The sequence below is a fragment of the Falco rusticolus genome, chromosome 11, assembly GCF_015220075.1.
Source record: "Falco rusticolus isolate bFalRus1 chromosome 11, bFalRus1.pri, whole genome shotgun sequence".
Lineage (NCBI taxonomy): Eukaryota > Metazoa > Chordata > Aves > Falconiformes > Falconidae > Falco > Falco rusticolus.
Genome location: NC_051197.1, coordinates 1,464,021 through 1,481,429, shown reverse-complemented (window position 1 = coordinate 1,481,429; position 17,409 = coordinate 1,464,021). Strand labels below are relative to the sequence as shown.

The 17,409-nt window shown below is 43.5% G+C and overlaps 1 protein-coding gene across 6 annotated transcripts in view; it reads left to right on the top strand.

Annotated features, from left to right (window-relative positions):
* Positions 1–17,409, top strand: part of LRRC7 (leucine rich repeat containing 7) — a 182,448-nt gene that overhangs the window by 152,965 nt on the left and 12,074 nt on the right. For 4 of the 6 annotated variants that reach the window (XM_037403820.1, XM_037403827.1, XM_037403824.1 and 1 more), the window contains 5 exons: positions 574–2,251; positions 4,046–4,195; positions 8,802–8,921; positions 13,812–14,030; positions 15,316–15,408. In XM_037403820.1, the coding sequence (XP_037259717.1) occupies positions 574–2,251; positions 4,046–4,195; positions 8,802–8,921; positions 13,812–14,030; positions 15,316–15,408 (2,260 nt within the window). Of the gene's footprint in view, positions 1–573; positions 2,252–4,045; positions 4,196–8,801; positions 8,922–13,771; positions 14,031–15,315; positions 15,409–17,409 lie in introns of those variants that run through there. The other 2 variants (XM_037403821.1, XM_037403823.1) reach the window with 2 other exon arrangements.

Sequence of the window (17,409 nt, the reverse complement as noted above, 5' to 3'; positions counted from 1 at the left end):
GCCCTGGACCTCCAAGAACAACAGTTCTCTGAAAGTTGTAATTTGCACTGGCTATCAGCAACCTGAAACCATTCTCGTGCCATACCGAGAACACCCTGCCCTGTCTGTTCCTGCTATAAATCACCTAACAGTTCCATCCACAGGCTCTGCCCCATTAAAGAGAGGCTAGAGCCTGCTCACTGGAGGTGCGTAAAATTTTGGTGGTGAGAACATACACAAACTGAATCTAGTATAAGTAAGAAAATCTTCCACTGCACTCACAGAAAATTATTTTTAAAGCAGGAAAATTTGTTCAGCGGGATTTATATGAACATGGCATTTGCCATCCAGGACTTTTGACTGATGACGTAGTTTCTCTGTGTACATACTTATGGAATCTGCCCTTCAGTGCAAAAAACTGCTGCAGCTGTTCTTGCCAAACCAGTGGCACAAGATGCACATCTCATACGATCCCAAAGCCAGAGCATAGATGGGAGAGTATTAAAGCGCTGTATAATTGCATCTCTCTGATGACTGCTTATGTGCTCTAATAGCGGGCATTTTATCTTGTTTCGCTTTGTTTCGGTTTTGCAGGCTGGCACAGTCATTTCCACAGCCCCTTGAAACAAAGCCATTGCTGAGCCAGCGGGAATCTGCTCCAGCGGGGAGCCTGCCGCAGCGCACCGACAGGCGCCCGCTGAGCGAAACCTTCGCCGACAGCTGGAATGACAGCTCACACTACGATAACACAGGGTTTGTGGCGGAGGAGAGCACGGTGGAGAATCCTAGTGCTAACCCCCTCCTGAGCACGAAATCTAGAAGCACATCTGCACACGGACGCAGGCCGTTGATTAGACAAGACAGGATAGTTGGCATTCCCCTGGAGCTGGAGCAGCCAACGCTCAGAAACACACACGAATCTGAAGTGCCTCCTCCCAATCCTTGGCAAAATTGGACCAGAACCCCCAGTCCTTTTGAAGACAGGACAGCTTTTCCTTCCAAACTGGAAAGCACTCCCACCACCAGCCCTTTGCCTGAGCGGAAAGACCATGTCAAAGAGTCTCCTGAAATGACTAGCACTTTCACTCCGGGAATAGCATGGGAATACCACGATTCAAATGCTAACAGAAGTCTCACAAATGTCTTTTCCCATATCCACTGTCGCCCAGATCCTTCCAAAAACATTATTTCAATCAGCAAGAGTACAGAACGGCTTTCTCCAATGATGCGGGATTTAAAAACTAACAAATTTAAGAAGTCGCAAAGTATCGATGAGATAGACATTGGTACATACAAAGTGTATAATATACCCTTAGAAAACTATGCATCTGGTAATGATACTGTAGGCACCCACGAGAGGGTGGACAAGCTCCTGGGCCCGGAGCACGGCATGCTGAGCATGTCCCGCAGCCAGTCGGTCCCCATGCTGGATGATGAGCTGCTGACCTACGGCAGCGTCAAGGTGCAGCCGCAGCAGAAGTCGTCCGTCACAAAGAAGGTCTACCAGTTTGACCAAAGCTTCAACCCGCAGGGAGCAGTGGAGGTCACAGCCGAGAAGAGGCTACTGCCGCCTTTCCAGCTCAACCCCGAGTACATCCCCCAGCAGAGTAAAAACCTGCCCCAGGATCTGGTCAGCCCGAGGGCCTACCGCGGCTACCCGCCTGTGGAGCACATGTTCTCCTTCTCCCAGCCTTCAGTGAACGACGAGGCAGTCAGTGCCCCCTTCGCAAGCCAGGGGTCTCGGCCGGGGTTCTTGAGGAGAGCAGATTCGTTGGCCAGCTCCACCGAGATGTCCATGTTCAGGAGAGTCAGTGAGCCCCACGAGCTGCCCCTGAGCGACAGGTATGGCAGGCCTCCCTACCGAGGAGCTGTGGAGCGCCAAAGCAGCATCTCGGTCTCTGAGTCTCAGTTCCTCAAGAGGAACGGCAGGTACGAAGACGAGCATCCTTCCTACCAAGAAGTGAAAGCCCAGACTGGAAGCTTTCCAGTTAAAAACCTTACACAAAGGCGGCCATTGTCTGCAAGAAGCTACAGTACAGAGAGTTACGGCACATCCCAAACCAGGCCGGTTTCAGCGAGGCCAACAATGGCAGCTCTGCTGGAAAAGATACCGTCAGACTATAACTTGGGTAACTATGGCGACAAGCCTTCCGATAACAGTGATATAAAGACAAGGCCTACCCCTGTGAAGGGAAATGAGAGCTGTGCTAAAATGCCCGCTGACTGGAGACAACAGCTACTTAGACATATAGAAGCTAGAAGGTTAGACAGGGTATGTTTGGCATTTCTCTGCAATTAATGCCTTTAGTTGTGTGTTTTGGTATTTCAAACTATTTGCACGTACAGTGGTAACCACCAGAATTCCCAGTAAAGAAATCCCTGCCTTGGTGTCAGAGGAACCGGCCCGCAAAGGGGTCTGGGGGTGCTCAAAAGCAGCTGGAGTGAGGGGTTCCCGGGGAAATGAGTGATAAAGAGTCTCTGCACAAGTAACGCACCTCGGTGCACATTACTAACGTGGTAACTGCTGCAGCACTGTCTGAAGTAATAAAAACCGTGATAATCTCTCCTCATCAACAGATGTGAACGTGCTGCTGAAGTCCACCACTTCAGTAGTGATTGGAGAGCGTTAAAACATGCTGGGTACATCTTTGCAGTAAAAGGAAACAAAGAAAAACATCAGAGATAAAGAGTAAAATACTGTATTTTAGTTTTCATGCCACTGTTAGTGGAGGGGATTTAAAGGTATCTCTTAACTCTGAAAAGTATCACGGGATATACTCTGCCACTGTTTTTAATGAGGAATATGGTTATTAATCCTCTTAGCTGTAGGAAGTTACGTTTATTTGCCTTCTATACAAATCAGTACAGGTACTATAGTGCATGATTTCAATCACTATCTTGACTATTTAATGACCTACTTCATGAATCTGATTTACTTCATAAGCTGAAGTGGTTGTGAAAAATTACTGCTGATGAAATGCATAAGTTAGTTTCAAAATGTGTCCATATACCTATTCTATGCTAGGTGTTTCATGAGTTTGGTGTTAATATATTCATTACCTTCCAGTTGCTTGGATGCGATGCATATTTAAATATCATTAAGGATCAAATGGGTAAATTTTAAAAACTGGCTTGAAGGCTGAAGCTTTTTCCTTACTTCAGCTATTTTCCTTGTGTTGTGTAAAACTGATTGGAAAATACTTGATACCTAGGCAAAATAGTGCACCCCAAGTAGAGACATTTCTGGTGGAAATAAACACTTCCCAGATATTGTTTGTTTAAGAAATACCTTTACACTTAGTTTACAATGTGTATTTGCTTAAGAAATACTTTAACTCGTGGAAAGCTGACACTGGTTATTTCTCTAGTGACACGGAGCTGATAGTGATCCCTGCAGGTGCCAGTGAGCTAGTTTCTAGTTGTTTGCAACATACCATAAGCAAAGCTCTAAGAAGCTGGGCTGTCTTGTGGAGATTTTGCTGGTGAGAGCACCTGGGCACTGCGATGCAGCAGCTGCTGCAGGAGAAGCCGCTGCCCCTCTGCCCGGGGCTGGCGCGATGCTGGTCCGTGCAGGACCGATGTACCTGCTGCGCAGGGCCCAGGCAACGCTCGTCCCTTGCGCGCAGCTGCAGCTGGGGAGCAGTCGCAGAGCTCGTAAGATGGCGCAGAGCCTTCTTGTACAGGGTTTTTTCCTCTGCCTCTGATGCTCTTTTACACTAGATACATATTTTCTGGCCCATCCATGGTTGTGCAGACGTACCAAAATTTGGCCGTATTTGCAAAATAAAGACTTGTACCATGTTATATACTGCAATTTTCAAACAACAGATAATGACATATCTCATCTGCTGTCAGCGTTGAAGTCTTTTATGGTATCCATTTTATGTATAACTAGCAATGTATTTGCTTCCATGTGACCCAGTGCATGCATCAAGAAGCTATTTATTTCTTGGTACTGTTTGTTTGCTTAAACTAAAACTTTGTGAAATTAACCATATATGTGTGATACTTAATTCAATGAGCATGTGTGTTCATATCCTGTCACGTGGTTGTTTCCTCTACTCAGACCGCTGCTTACAAACACAACACAGTTAGCCTTGGCATGCTGCACTCTGGAGGTTTTTCAGCAATGCATGCCGGCAGAAGCATGACTTTAAACTTGCAGACTAAATCTAAATTTGAAAACCAAATGCTTCAAGAGCTACCTCTACCGAAAGTAAGTATGGGATAGCCAGCATATACCAGCATTACAAAATAAATTAATAATACTCCTTGCTTTTTCCTGGTTTAGCTTTTGCCTATTATTCATGCTTATACTATACAAAATCCAAAAAGCAAAGATGATGATAATACAGTTTTCCTACTCAATAATCTTGCTTTTTGGATTAAGTAGCTCACATGGCTGTCATTACTGCTTTCTGCTCTCGTGTTAAGACTGATGCGATCATTTTCTCAATGACTTAATCTTTGCACAGAAATGGAGAACATGTTTTGTTTTGTGACTGTTTGATCTTAGAAAAATTAATGTAGAAATGTTTAATATGCATTTAAATAGGCTTGGAGAGACAGAGATTTTAATATTTGAACATTAATTTGGTATGCTGTAATAGTTGATGAGTTTTGAGTACATGCCTACCACACCTAAAGTAATCTTAAGCTTCTCTTGAGTAATGCCTATAGAAAGAAAATAATTTTCTCATTTTTTAACTGTTTATTTTTCAGCTATTAACGATATGTTGTTGATAAGTACATGCATACAAAACTCTATACAACCAAATGCTTGATGGGAAAAGCACATGACAAGCCAGAGAGGGACATTGCTGAAGTGTTTTCAGAGTATCAGAGAGGAGATGCTGAGACCTTGCTCTGCGTCACGTATGGCCGCACCGGAGTCACAGCAGCAGCCAGTTGCCCAACGCTTGCAAGCAGCCGCCCTGTTGGGATTGTCTGTAATGGCAGGGGGCTGCTGCAGTGCTGGGAGTGACGAGCATCGTTAAGTGTCTTACTGCATTAGCAGTAGTAGCTGTGGTATGAATTAGCAGCATCTCTGTCTGTGAGTAATTAAAGGGTAACAGAGCACAGATCCAGGCACTGAAATGAGATCGTCTGTGCTGTTAATTGCTGGGCTGGCCTCAGGTGTGGTTTGGCCCGGGCCAGCTGGCACCCTCCCAGGCAATCCCTCGCCGGGGCTCCAGAGTCAGCACTGGCCAGAAATTCCCAAAGGAGGGTTCCAATGCCCAACTTCAGAGTTTAGATCCAAGCCTGTTTAGAAGAAAAAGATAATTTAATGGCAGCAACATGACCAGATTGTGCTGGCTGGCCAAAGGACAGACCTTAGCGCTGCTTAGCTTACCAATACAGGCATATGTGTGGTACAGTGGATTTCCCAGCAAAGCTGTGATAGGTTAGCAGCATGTGCACAGGCGCGCACACACACGTACGTCATTGTCAGATTTCTCCTGCTGTAACTGACTTTCTGTACACTGTTAACTTCATTTATACTTCCCATTCAGCTGTCCCTGGATTTAAACAAGTCCTGATGTTAGCGTGTGCTTCTCTGTTGTTGAGTTGATGACATCTAGGCCAAATCTTCACTGTAGGTGTGTGTGTGTTTGGGCACAGGCAGCCTGCTGGTGTTGGTCGTACTGTTTTTTTCTTTCAAAGAATTTGTTTGTCTACTTGGGTATATACTAATTCATGTCACAAGTCCTTGAAAAAAGTCCATTTGACATCAACTCCAAACAATGGTACTATTTATCCGCACACATTTAGGAATACGGCATTATATATATATATATATATATATATATATATATATATATATAAAAAAAAAAACTTTAAGAATTTTAGGCTGTAGATGAATGTGGGTACTGATAGATGGATGTGTCTGAGGAAATTAATGAAATTGTTGAGAGTGACATGTTTTGGGGTATGGTCTTACGTGAATTGTTCTGCTTTATATCTCACCAGCATTTCATTGCTACATACCCATATAAAATGTGATGCTGAACTGCATGAGGGGGGGTTTATTCTCTTACTGTCTATTTGGAAAGTAGAGAAAAATTACTGTTGGACAAGTAATATGAATGTTGAGTATTGTTTAGTTTTATCCCTTCATATGTTCTAAAGAATTTGCATTTCTTAAAGAATCCAGGCCACGGCAGTTTAATACTCACCTCTTCTTCTTCATTCTTTTGGCCTGGATTCAAGAGAGTAATGAGTGAGGTCTAATTGTCCAGTGGAAGATCAGGAAATCAAGTATAGCAAATTACTTATTATGGGAAAGTTTATTATATCGATTCTACACCATGTATACAATGTTTGAACTGCTGCTTTTCATTTTTTACCCAGACTTAATAGATAGATAGTTTGTCTGCAGTCTGTCAAAGCCCTGTAAATGAATAATGTTGCAAGCAAATTCATTTTGCTGCAGAAAATGAAAAGAAAAACCTGTTATCACAGAATTTTCCTATTTATTGAGAAAACTGAAAGCACCCTCTGTGTTTTCTCTTTTTCCATTTTGAGTATAAACTCACCTCTGCAGATTAGTCAGTGGCTGATAAAAACAGCGCAGCATTGTCTGCAGTAACAAAAGAAACACATTTCAGAAGAATGCTTTCAGGTTTTGGCATCCATCTCACAGTTCTTTTTTGGTGTGCTTCATTCTCAGAAGTGTACAGTACTGCCTCCCTGTAGGAATAATCAGCGTATTCACACGGATCACTTAGGAGGAAAACCAGAAGTTCCTTTAGGAAGCTGCCTCTGTCCTTGCGTGGGGAGGGCACCTAGCATGGTTTAGACATTCACCTCCCAGGGAGGTGAGCAGATTTCCAGCACAGCCTTGGGCACCTCAGTGCGCAGGTGACTCTGGAAGCGGTGACTCACATCACAGAGACGATTTGTTTTTTACTACTACTGAGAGCAGAAATTTTTGCAGTTGTACTTTTTCATTTGAGAAGCTGTTTACTGCCCTGGTCTGATGATGTCCTCCCGTTTGGGTGAAGGTTACGTGGGGACGTGCAGCAAACTGGGCAGAACGGCTGATTCATGAGTTTGTGAGGGCACAAAGAGCCCTACCAAGGCCCAAACCAGGACCCAGACTGATCTCTGGGTGAAGAGGGCTCAGCGCACCCTGGGCTGGGAAGCCTCGGGCCGGGGCTAACCCCGGGCAGCGTGTTCAGGCAGGCTGCTCACAGTCCTGGTTGCCTGTCCACATAAAAAGGTTTAGCTGCATTGTGAGGGACTTAAAAGCCATACAGTCAGGTTGCATGCATGCCTGCATGGCAGCGTGCAGCTCTGGGCTCAAACCTGCCGGCATTAACAGAGCGCTGTGCCAGCTGAGAGCAGCAGCACTGCTGCATCAGGCTCTGGGACCAGTGTCTGTTGAGTTGTGAGGGATAACCTATGGAAAAAGTGCTGAGCTTCGTTCCCATTTTCCCATTTTTAATGTGTCTAAAGAAAGCTCCACAAGGGAGGTCTTGTGGTTTCAGCAGGGGAATGTTTTTCTAGTGGTTTTTAATATAAGGAAAATCACATCTTTCCTCATTTTTCCAGAAGACTTCTTGAATGGTGAGGGAATTATAATGCAAGTTTTCTTTGATTTTTAAATAGTTACAGTTGTTGAATTTTTTCACTTAACCTCTGAGCAGTATGATTTAAATCACAATTTATTTCTGTTTACTTTTAAAGGCTTTTTAAGCTTGCATAAAAAAAAAAAATTGTTCGTAATTGACCAGTTACCAGCTTTAATATTTCAGTGATTTCATTTGTTCTTCAGTCATCTAAAGAAGTGTTTCATGATTATTTTTTTTAATCTAAAATGAAGAAGAAATTACTTGAATGGCAGAGGGGAAGAATAGACTTGGGTTTTTTCTTTGCAGATTGCCATTAGGCAGAACTGAATAAGCATTAACTGACTAAGCACTGCATAATGCTGAGTGCTGTCAGTGGTCCCGCGATGTTGGCATTTTGGAAAGTCTGACACAAGGCATGCCCTTGTTACCAAAATTTCCAGTTATGGTAAAGAAATACAGAGACAGGTAACAGAAAATCAGGATGGGACAGAAAAGGGTACATGTCCTCTAAAGTACTGAAAACAGGAGTAAAGTAACCAGGGGGAAAAGTGAAGAAACATGTATAACAGGAGAGAAAAGTGGAAAATAATAACAGAAGTATCAAGCTCATTTATGAAACTTTAAATGTGTATTATGTCCATTCATATTCAGGAAAGCATTTAATTACTGATTAATATTGTACATATGATACACTTAACTTGGGCAAAACCAGCCATAGCCTAGAGAGCTCTGTGAGAAGCACACCGCGCACAGCGATGCACAGACCGTAGTGCGAGGTAAGAGTAGTCACAAATTCAATATTGCCATTAAGGAATATTTGCTGAAGAAGATACAAGGATATAATTTATCTTGGTGGCAAACACTAAATAAAGAAGTTGTCGATGCTTGAATGACCAGTAAGAAAGTTCTAAACCTGAATAACAGCAGACTGCACGTTTAAGCATGGAACTTTGCCAAAATTTGTTCCTCTGAAAATAATGAGTTACGTTAAATTAATTTTCTTTTCTGCCATCATTCATTATTCTCAATATTTCTTTTATATATCTTTCAAGATGTCCTGCTTGCAGAGACTCCCACAACAATATGATTGCACGTTAACAACATAATGTAAAAATGCAAGAGGATTACCATTTTAGCAATAGTGTGTTGCAGTTTAACTGGTTTGATTTACTGGAGTAAATATGAAGAGAGAATTTTCTGTCGTGGTGTGTCCAGTGACTAAAGGCTGCCCTACCGTTTCTGCAACAGACCCCATCGCAGCAGAGCAGCATCCTGGACAACGGGCAGGAGGAGGTGTCTGTGAGCAGCCAGTGGAACCCCTACCCGCTGGGGCGGCGGGACGTGCCCCCGGACACCGTCACAAAGAAGGTAAGCAGCAAGAGCAAAGCTGCTGACATAGCCATGGTTGTTGTCTCTCCCCAGCAAATCACTGGAAGGAGGAGAAGAGGTTAATGAGGACAGGTTTGGGAAACACATGCTTTTGTTTCAGAGTTTAAAGCAATAATAATTATATATTAAGGATGGTGTTTTCATGCCTGCTACCCATTTTTGTATTTATTTATGCAGATGCCAGTAGTTACGTCTATAGTGTGTGAGATGAGCACAGTGGGCTTGGCAGGTTTATTCCTGGATGTATCACAGAGCCATCAGTTCCCTCTTGTCCTGAAAAGCCTTGATTCAAATGTTTCAATTACATTTTTCAGATCGTGACAAAAAATAAATGTGTTGAGATGGAGGCCAGCCCGGTGTCTGGTCAGTCACAGACATGCTAAGCACACATCATTTGCTGATAAACTCATTAGAAAGGGATCTAATTTCAAGTACCTTGTGGTGGTAGATACTAAATTACAGTGCTTGAATCTGGCCTGGTTCTGTGAAAACACTGGCTGCTCTCTCCCAGCCCCAACTTGGCTCTGCTCACCGACTGAGAAACTCATTTTTAGAGGCTCTGATCATAAAGCTGGAGAATGGGGGATCTTGACAAACTAAACTGTTTGCAGTCAACTTTAGAAGGTGGAGCAGCACATGTAAGCAGTGATGATTACATTGATTGTTACCCATACGGAGATCAGTCCTGCTCCTTCCTGAAGTAAAGCCTTGTGAGTGAAGACCGGTGTGAAAGTCATAATGTGCACACTAATGACTTCTGTAGCATGATTAACCAACAGCACTGATGGGGCAAGTATGTCCCTACTGGCTTCACACCTTTTTATCCAGGGACAGTTTCAGAAGCAGTAGCACTCATACAGAAGTAGTGATGAGAGATATGTACAAGACAATTGCTTGGAGATGGGGGACGAAAGCCATTGCACCTAGAGCAGCCCAGAGGCTCCTTCCCAGGCACAGGAGGGTGAGGAGGAGGTGCCCTGGCGTGGTTCATGGAGTTGGCTCTGACGGCCAAGTAACTCGAAGGGTTTCTTTATCCTCTAGTATGCAAGAAACTAGGGTAAGAAATTTAAAAGGAGTCATTGCTTATCTTTGTTGGCATATTGGTATAAAACCTGTGTTTATCCATTCGCACAATCTAACACGGTCTATGTCTTGCATTTGTGCATCATCAGTGTTACTATAATAAGAAACCACAGATTCTGTTTTGTTCTGAATATTTCAGTATCTGGCTGCTCAGATGTGGTAAGTACAAACATTGCGTAACCATACTGAAATCTGCTTAACTCAGTGGAGCAATCCATTGTTACATCCGTTGTCAGCTACTTTAATTATACTGTAAATATTGGACACTGAGCTGAAAATAATTAACTTTTGTGGTGGATGTTAAATGAAGAATACAAATGAAATAGGGGAAGCAGTCTGCACAATAGAGATTTTTTCTGCAGAATAAATAATTCCCATTTCCAGGAAAGGCAGCTTATCCATCTCCAGCAAGAGCCACGTTGTGCATACACAAGAAGTAGTGATATGATCTCTTCAAAGTTTATTAGTAGGAGTGAGAAAATGAATTCTGAAAAATGTTTACCCACCATTCTCAGGAGGTAGTCTGCAATGTGCAGTTGCGACAACGCTAATCTCTTCTCCATTGAAAGTGACCTCGAGTGTCTTGGTTTCCCAGCATCTGGGGATTAAAATATAGCAATTATTTGAAGTCAAGACTCAGAAAATCTATAGAATTGAAGTTCAACATAACAGACAATTGAGTGATGTAAATATAAATTGTAGTATATGTTTTGTTTTTCTACTAACCTAACAGCACTAGTGTGAATGGGCTCCTGCAGAGCAGAGTCACTACATGGTAGTGCTGCACTTGGGAAATCCCTGGAGGAAGAGCTGGGACTTGTTCTTCCAAGGGGAAGAGCTTGCGCTACAGATGGATGGAGTGTGTACTCAGGCTGATGTACTATGTATACAGACGCAGTAATACATGTTCCTAAATTATCCACACACAGGGGGCTGCTGTACGTATAGTGATGGCTATTTATGTATGGTAGGTAGGGTGGGAATACTACATAGTAATCGCCACATGATTATGTGGGGTGTAAATTCTTGGTTCTGTCCTTTTTGCTGTTCAGAATACAGATTAAATGCCAGTTTTATTTTAAGTATGATCATTTATGTGATCATCCCATAATTCATGGGCTATTTCTCCTGTGGAAAGCTGGATATTTTAATCTTCAAATTGAATAAGCCACTGATTTATTAAAAGACCACAGTATTTATGCTTCTTGGAAGATGACTTTTTCTGTCATGTCAACAAGACGGAAGTCAGCTACATTCTTGATTAAATCAATTGTATTCTGCATTAGCTGCCTCTGCATACAAAGGGAAAGGGTGGAAGTGTGGCTGGGGTCACCAGAAGGGAACCTGGAAATTGCTGCTTGTGAAAGAGGGAGGTTGAAGAGTGAGAGTGAAGATGGAAAATGAACAGGCTTCAGGCTGGCCACCGTGGCTACAGGGTGGTGACACTGAGGGCGAGCCATGCAGGTTTGGGGGGTGCCGGTCTCTGTTGGCTGCCGGCTGCGGGACTGCAGCAGCCCACGTGGCACCTGACACCATGCAGACTCGTGGAGATGCCTGCGTGGGCTGTAGTGGTCTCGGTGGATGTGGAAGGCGCCTATACCGTGGAACTGGAGCAAGGCAGCTGCCTCAAAACTACCATGTACAAAAGTGTCTGAGTCACCATTTCTCTCCCTTTCTGACTTGGGAGTGTTTCTGTTAGCCACTGATGGGAGGCTCAATACAGAGGCCTTTTTGCCTGATAAAAAGATTTGAGGTTTTTCAGTGAAGAAATGTTTGTATTTGAAATAGACATCTTCCTCTGAGGCAGACGGGACACCTGCTGTAGACTGTTGGGCAAACAGCAGAATTTATGAGTTTCTGCTTTTTTGGGATCATCTTGTGACAAGTGTGACACAATGTGAAGTGCAGAACCATGCTGCACGTGGTCACCTGCTCACCTGGCATCTCCGCAGTGCAGGGGGTGACGTGGGTTCAGCCGCCCGCTGTGGCTACGGCTTGTTGCTGCTGGGCAGTTAACGAATAGCTGCAAAGTTTGTCTTGAGCATTTTCTTTCCCTTCCGATCTTGGTTGATTGAAGGTCTCTGACCTGTAAGAGAGGGAAGTTCACAGTACAGACTGACTTCACCAGGCTGTTCTTGGAGTAAGTTTGTCATCGTCTCTTGAGCAATTCCATGTCAAGGAGAGTTTGGGGACTGAAGATTTCAGCACAGGGAGTAAGAGATGTCTCTGTCATTACGCACTTGAGACTATCTCTCTTGTACTAAAACGAAGAACCATCAGACGTATAATTCTGCCTAGTCCCTTTCTTTAAATGTTGTCAGCAAAAAAATAAGACAGAGCAGATCAGTTTTGCTTGTAATCACTGCACGTCTCGCTGGGATTTTGTGTTCAGTGACACGAGCAGCTCCAGCTGCATCTGTATTAACGATGCGTTCTGCAGATGATGCAAATCTGTTAATATGTATTTTTGCTATGACAACAAGCAATTACTTCCAGTGCCCTGGCTGCTATAACTTCCAAGGCCAGATGATTGGCCAATGGGTAAGGAATGTTTTGATCTTTTGCTGTATTAAATTTAGTTTTGTCTAAAATACAGACTCACAATTGGTGACTCTTCCACCCAGGATCATAAAGGTTCAGTTGCGCTGAGGATTAGACCTTCACGAGGTGATGTGATTGAGGTTACACCAGCCAACAACACAATGTGAAACGTTGTTTAAGCAGGTCTGTTTTGTGCGTAGAGGCTCACAGGTACTGGGACATGCAATCAGAATGCTCTGTCACATTCAAGCTGTTCAAATAATAGCGCTGGTTGGTGGGTGCATATAATCTGAAAACTCTCAGTAGCAACGGTGTGGTATTTCATGGAGGTAATAATGTTTGATCATACAACAGAGCATGGGTTTTGCTTGTTCCCTTACAGCTAAGTTGCATGTGAGTATTTATAAGAAACAACATTTTGCAATCTTTTGCAAAGATTTGCCTCAAATATTTATGTAATCTGTGTACCTAAATAGAGACTGTGTATCAAAGAGTAAGCAAGTATGTAACTTCACCATGTCAAGAACAGAATACAGAAAGCAGACCTCACCTGTTAGGTCACAGCTGCAAGCGTGAAAGGTGGTGGGGACAGAGGCAACGAAGAGTGATAGCAGTCATCCATTTTTTTCTGAAAATATCAAAAGGCCATGTCAATGTACATGCAGTATTTCACTTACATTTACAAAATATTAGAGCTTCAAATCAGCAGATGTTACCATAGAAATTTGATACTTTGATTAGTTACATTTTGCAAGAGCCACATTTGTTCTGAGGACAAGGCACAGGATTCAACTGATTGTGCTTTCCGTACATAGTGCACAATACTGGCCAATACCCGTATTTGGGTTATAAATCTTGTTCCAAACTACCCTCAGAAAAAAACCACACCCATTCCATTATCTTCAGAGTGTGCTATGATGAATAATCCACCCTGCTTCAATTTATTAAACGTTTTCAGTTCACAAAACATTCTGAGCAGGAGCATACATCATGACGTGAAGGAAAGAAATATTTTCTGTTTATAAAACATACTGTATACAGCTAACTTCCCTTCAACCGCCTAGGGTCACTGAACGCAATGGCCTTATCCTTGCTGCTTTTAATCACAGTTTCTTCCAACTGTGGTCAAAAGGCAAACCTCTGATATGATTTAAGAGGTTTGCTTTTACTTGACTCTGTAAGTTGTAATAATTGCTTCTTTTCAGCTTCCTGAATTTCTGGCCTAACGGGTTACGTTACCCACAGGCAGGTAGCCATATCCAGACTTTAATGGGATCGCAAAGCCTACAGCATCGGAGCCGTGAGCAGCAGTATGAAGGAAACATGAACAAAGTCACCATCCAGCAGTTCCAGCCGCCGCTGCCTATTCAGATTCCCTCTTCGCAGAGCTCTCGAGCACCTCAGACGGGGCGATGTTTAATCCAAACCAAGGGTCAGAGAAGTACGGATGCATATCAGGAGCAGGTGAGAAAGTGTGTCTATAAAATAACACTTGGACAAAAACTCCCTGTTTTTTTCTGCCCTGTGTACAGCAGGAGGAGGGAGCTGGGGCAGTGACAGTGCAGCAGGGCCGGGCAGCATCAGCAGGTACGGCCGAGCTGGGGGTGGGTGGGCAGCTCCGGCCTCTTCCCCAGCACCAGCACCAGCACCAACAGCCTTTTTGTTCTTGGATGGACCAAGCGACACAATCTGGCACTGAAGCTCCCAAACAGACCTAATGTCACTGGGTCATACCAAATGACTTGGCTGGCTTTGCCAGTTCCCAGGAACCTAGCTGAGTGCTCAGCGTGCAGCGTGTCTGGCACGGCGCAGGTCTTCCCCGCTTCGTATCGGCTGCTCCGGTTCAGCCCTGCGGAAGGCCAGCTGTGGCTCCAGTACCCCCGTCTAGCCAAGTGGGTGCCAAGGAGTTTCTTCATTAAGTGGTCCTGTCCCTTAATGATGGCAACTGAGACACCTGACTTGTAGAATAATGTTCAGAATCATTAGTAAACCTTTCTCTTATGTCAAGTGTTGATAATTCACACGAGTAGCTGCCTATATTAACTCCCAGAGTATTGCACTGAACTTCAGAAGCAATTGCTTGTGTGGCTCGAGTACATGCTCAGGCTGGCTCAATGAGTAGTCATTTAGCTACACTGAAGCAATTTTTATTTTAAATCCAATTACCCAATGTCATTTAGAGTCATCCTGACTAAAAGATAAGATTCAGCACTATTTCCCGGAGTATGGCACTTGTAAAAGTGGTTGGTGTTCAGTGCAGGCTACCAGGGCTGTGGCTCTGGTCCTGAAAATGGTCTGAAGGTCTCAGAGCTTCACAGTACTTACTCCTTGGGTTTGTCCCAGGCATAGCACCCAGGGATGCTGCATGTGTGACACCTAGAAAAATAAAAGTGCACATGGTGAAGCCTCACAGACTGATTTATCCCAGTGTTTAATTGGAATGTTTGGCTGGTATGAACTGCTGAAGTCTAAAGGGTTGTTTTTTTCTGCTTGAAAATAAAATCTTAAAATATATGCAAAAATCCATGTAGCACTGTGAATATTACGGCATCGTTGCAGCAGGCTAAAATCGTGGCAATACTTTCAGTTTATAACGATATTCGGCTGACTTGGTGTTGTGTAATGCAGCTTCTGAGAGAGTCAGCTGGTCTTGTTAATGGTGAGACGGGATCTGTGCAAAGAAGATGCCATTGTTTAGACAAGCTTCAGTGCTGGCATTGACTTACCTTGCTGTATCTTTTTAACCTAGTTTTGTGTGAGGATAGAGAAGAATCCTGGCCTTGGTTTTAGTATCAGTGGTGGAATAAGTGGACAAGGAAATCCATTCAAACCTTCTGATAAGGTAAGTTATAAGTTTTTCTCTAATTAGTCCTTATTTTAGAGTGCTATGTAGTGGAGACATAGAGAACATGAGTAAAATTTTTATGCACTTCTTTTGTGATAATTGAAAGAAGTTTTTTCCTGTGCCTCACTAGTTGGGGGGTTTTTTGTTAAGGGAGTGCTGTTCGCTGCCTTTTAATTTTTGGGTTTGTTTGTTTTTTTCCCCTGGTTAATGAAGATTAGAGAATCAAAGCAGAAAGCACATAGGTGTCTGCCTTGTATTCCATGTGTAAGATAGTTTTTCAGATTGTTTTCTGGCGAATTGTGTCTCTCACTTCTTTCTTTTAGGAGTCAATATAGCCCCTGATTTGACTTTGAGTAAAGTCATTAGAGGGGATACTAAACCAGTAATAGCATCGCTAGGTAGCTGAAATGCCGAATAAAACCGGCCTGGCTGGACCCTGGCCTGGAGATCATTGGTGCCTCACACACACCGTGGAAGCAGCCTTGTGCTCTGTACTGGGAATTAAACATGTCACCGTTATGGTACATGAGGGCCAGGGAGACTCAGTAGTCGTTCTGGGAACTGCATGTTTCAGAGGCTGATAAATCTCTGTACAGTAAAAGGAAGCCTAGTAAAAACACAACACCTGGTGACTATCAGCTACACGGGGCTTTGGGATTAGGAAGTGGGCTCTTAGACCTGTGAATTTACCTGTTCCGTGCAGTAAAACTGACTGGAGTTTGTTGAAAAACAAGTACTATGGGTATCTCTTTGTAGAACATATTCTTGTAGTTTATATTCTTTGATAGTACTGGGTTCAGTAAGAGACAGTCATAACTTCCATAAATACTATGTTTGGCAAATGATGAAATTAAAACTTTCTTTTCATCTCTTCTCAAAAATTTGAGATCTGCAGGCAAATTAAATAAAATCATTTCCCCATGACTCGGAATTACAACAGAAAGCTAACTGGAAATGTAAAATACCCTTGGAAATAGAAATCTAACACAGTCTTAATTCCTTTCAGTTTTCTCATTGACAATCCCTGTTTTGGACATCAAGAGTAGTTCCATTTAATGACATAACCATTAGGCTTTTTAATGACTCTCCCTTAAAACATACATACTTCGATGTCCTTCTGTGAGACTGCACACTAGAATTACACTTCATAACATTATGGGTTTATTCCACAGTTCAGTGTGTGATGCTAGAATTAAGCTGCATTATGCCATCTATCCCTCGCTTGAAATTACTAAAGAAGAGTCTGTATCCCACTGTGAATGTGTCTGCACCAGTAATGTGCAGACCACTATTTACAGCTGTATGTTTCTGTGTTGTTACTCTGAAATGTGGCTGCCTGCACCGTTCAGTCAGATTTATCATGTTTTAAGTATCACAGAGGCGCTAAGAGGGAGGTGCTCTCTCGTCAGACACGCCAGTCGTTTGCGATGGGTTTAAGTCGCACGTAGGGTACTGTTCTGTCTGTGAGGTGGGGTCAGCGGGGATGGCAGTGAGCACTGGTGCCTGACGATACCCCTCTGCCGTGGCACGCTGCTGGTTTGGCAAGGAAAGGACAGGAAAAGCATAAAACGCACAGAAGCGATCAGTCGTTCCGAACGGCAGACTTGGGTCAAGTTAAGGGCACGTGGATGAAATTTAAGCAGCCCATCGCTCTGCTCCCGAGGAGCTCAGGTTTTTATAAGGTTAATAGAAATCCTGGACAGTACCTTGCTGCAGAAGGCTATCAGATCCCTCAAGGACCTACATGATTTGCGTGGTGATACCAAGCAGGGAATTTCTCTGGTGCCTGTGGGAGCAGTGTAAGTGGCTAAGGGTCAGCCTGAGCTCGGCTCTAGCCTGCGTAGTGCTCACCCCGGCACGGGGCAGGCACAGCAGGGGGAGGGACTGAGGGGACAGAAGTAAGGGCAGCATGAGCTGTATGGGAAATATTTCAAATGGGCTCATCACCTAGGAACTCCATCTTTGATTTGGGGGCTTATTAACATATTTTACTGAAAT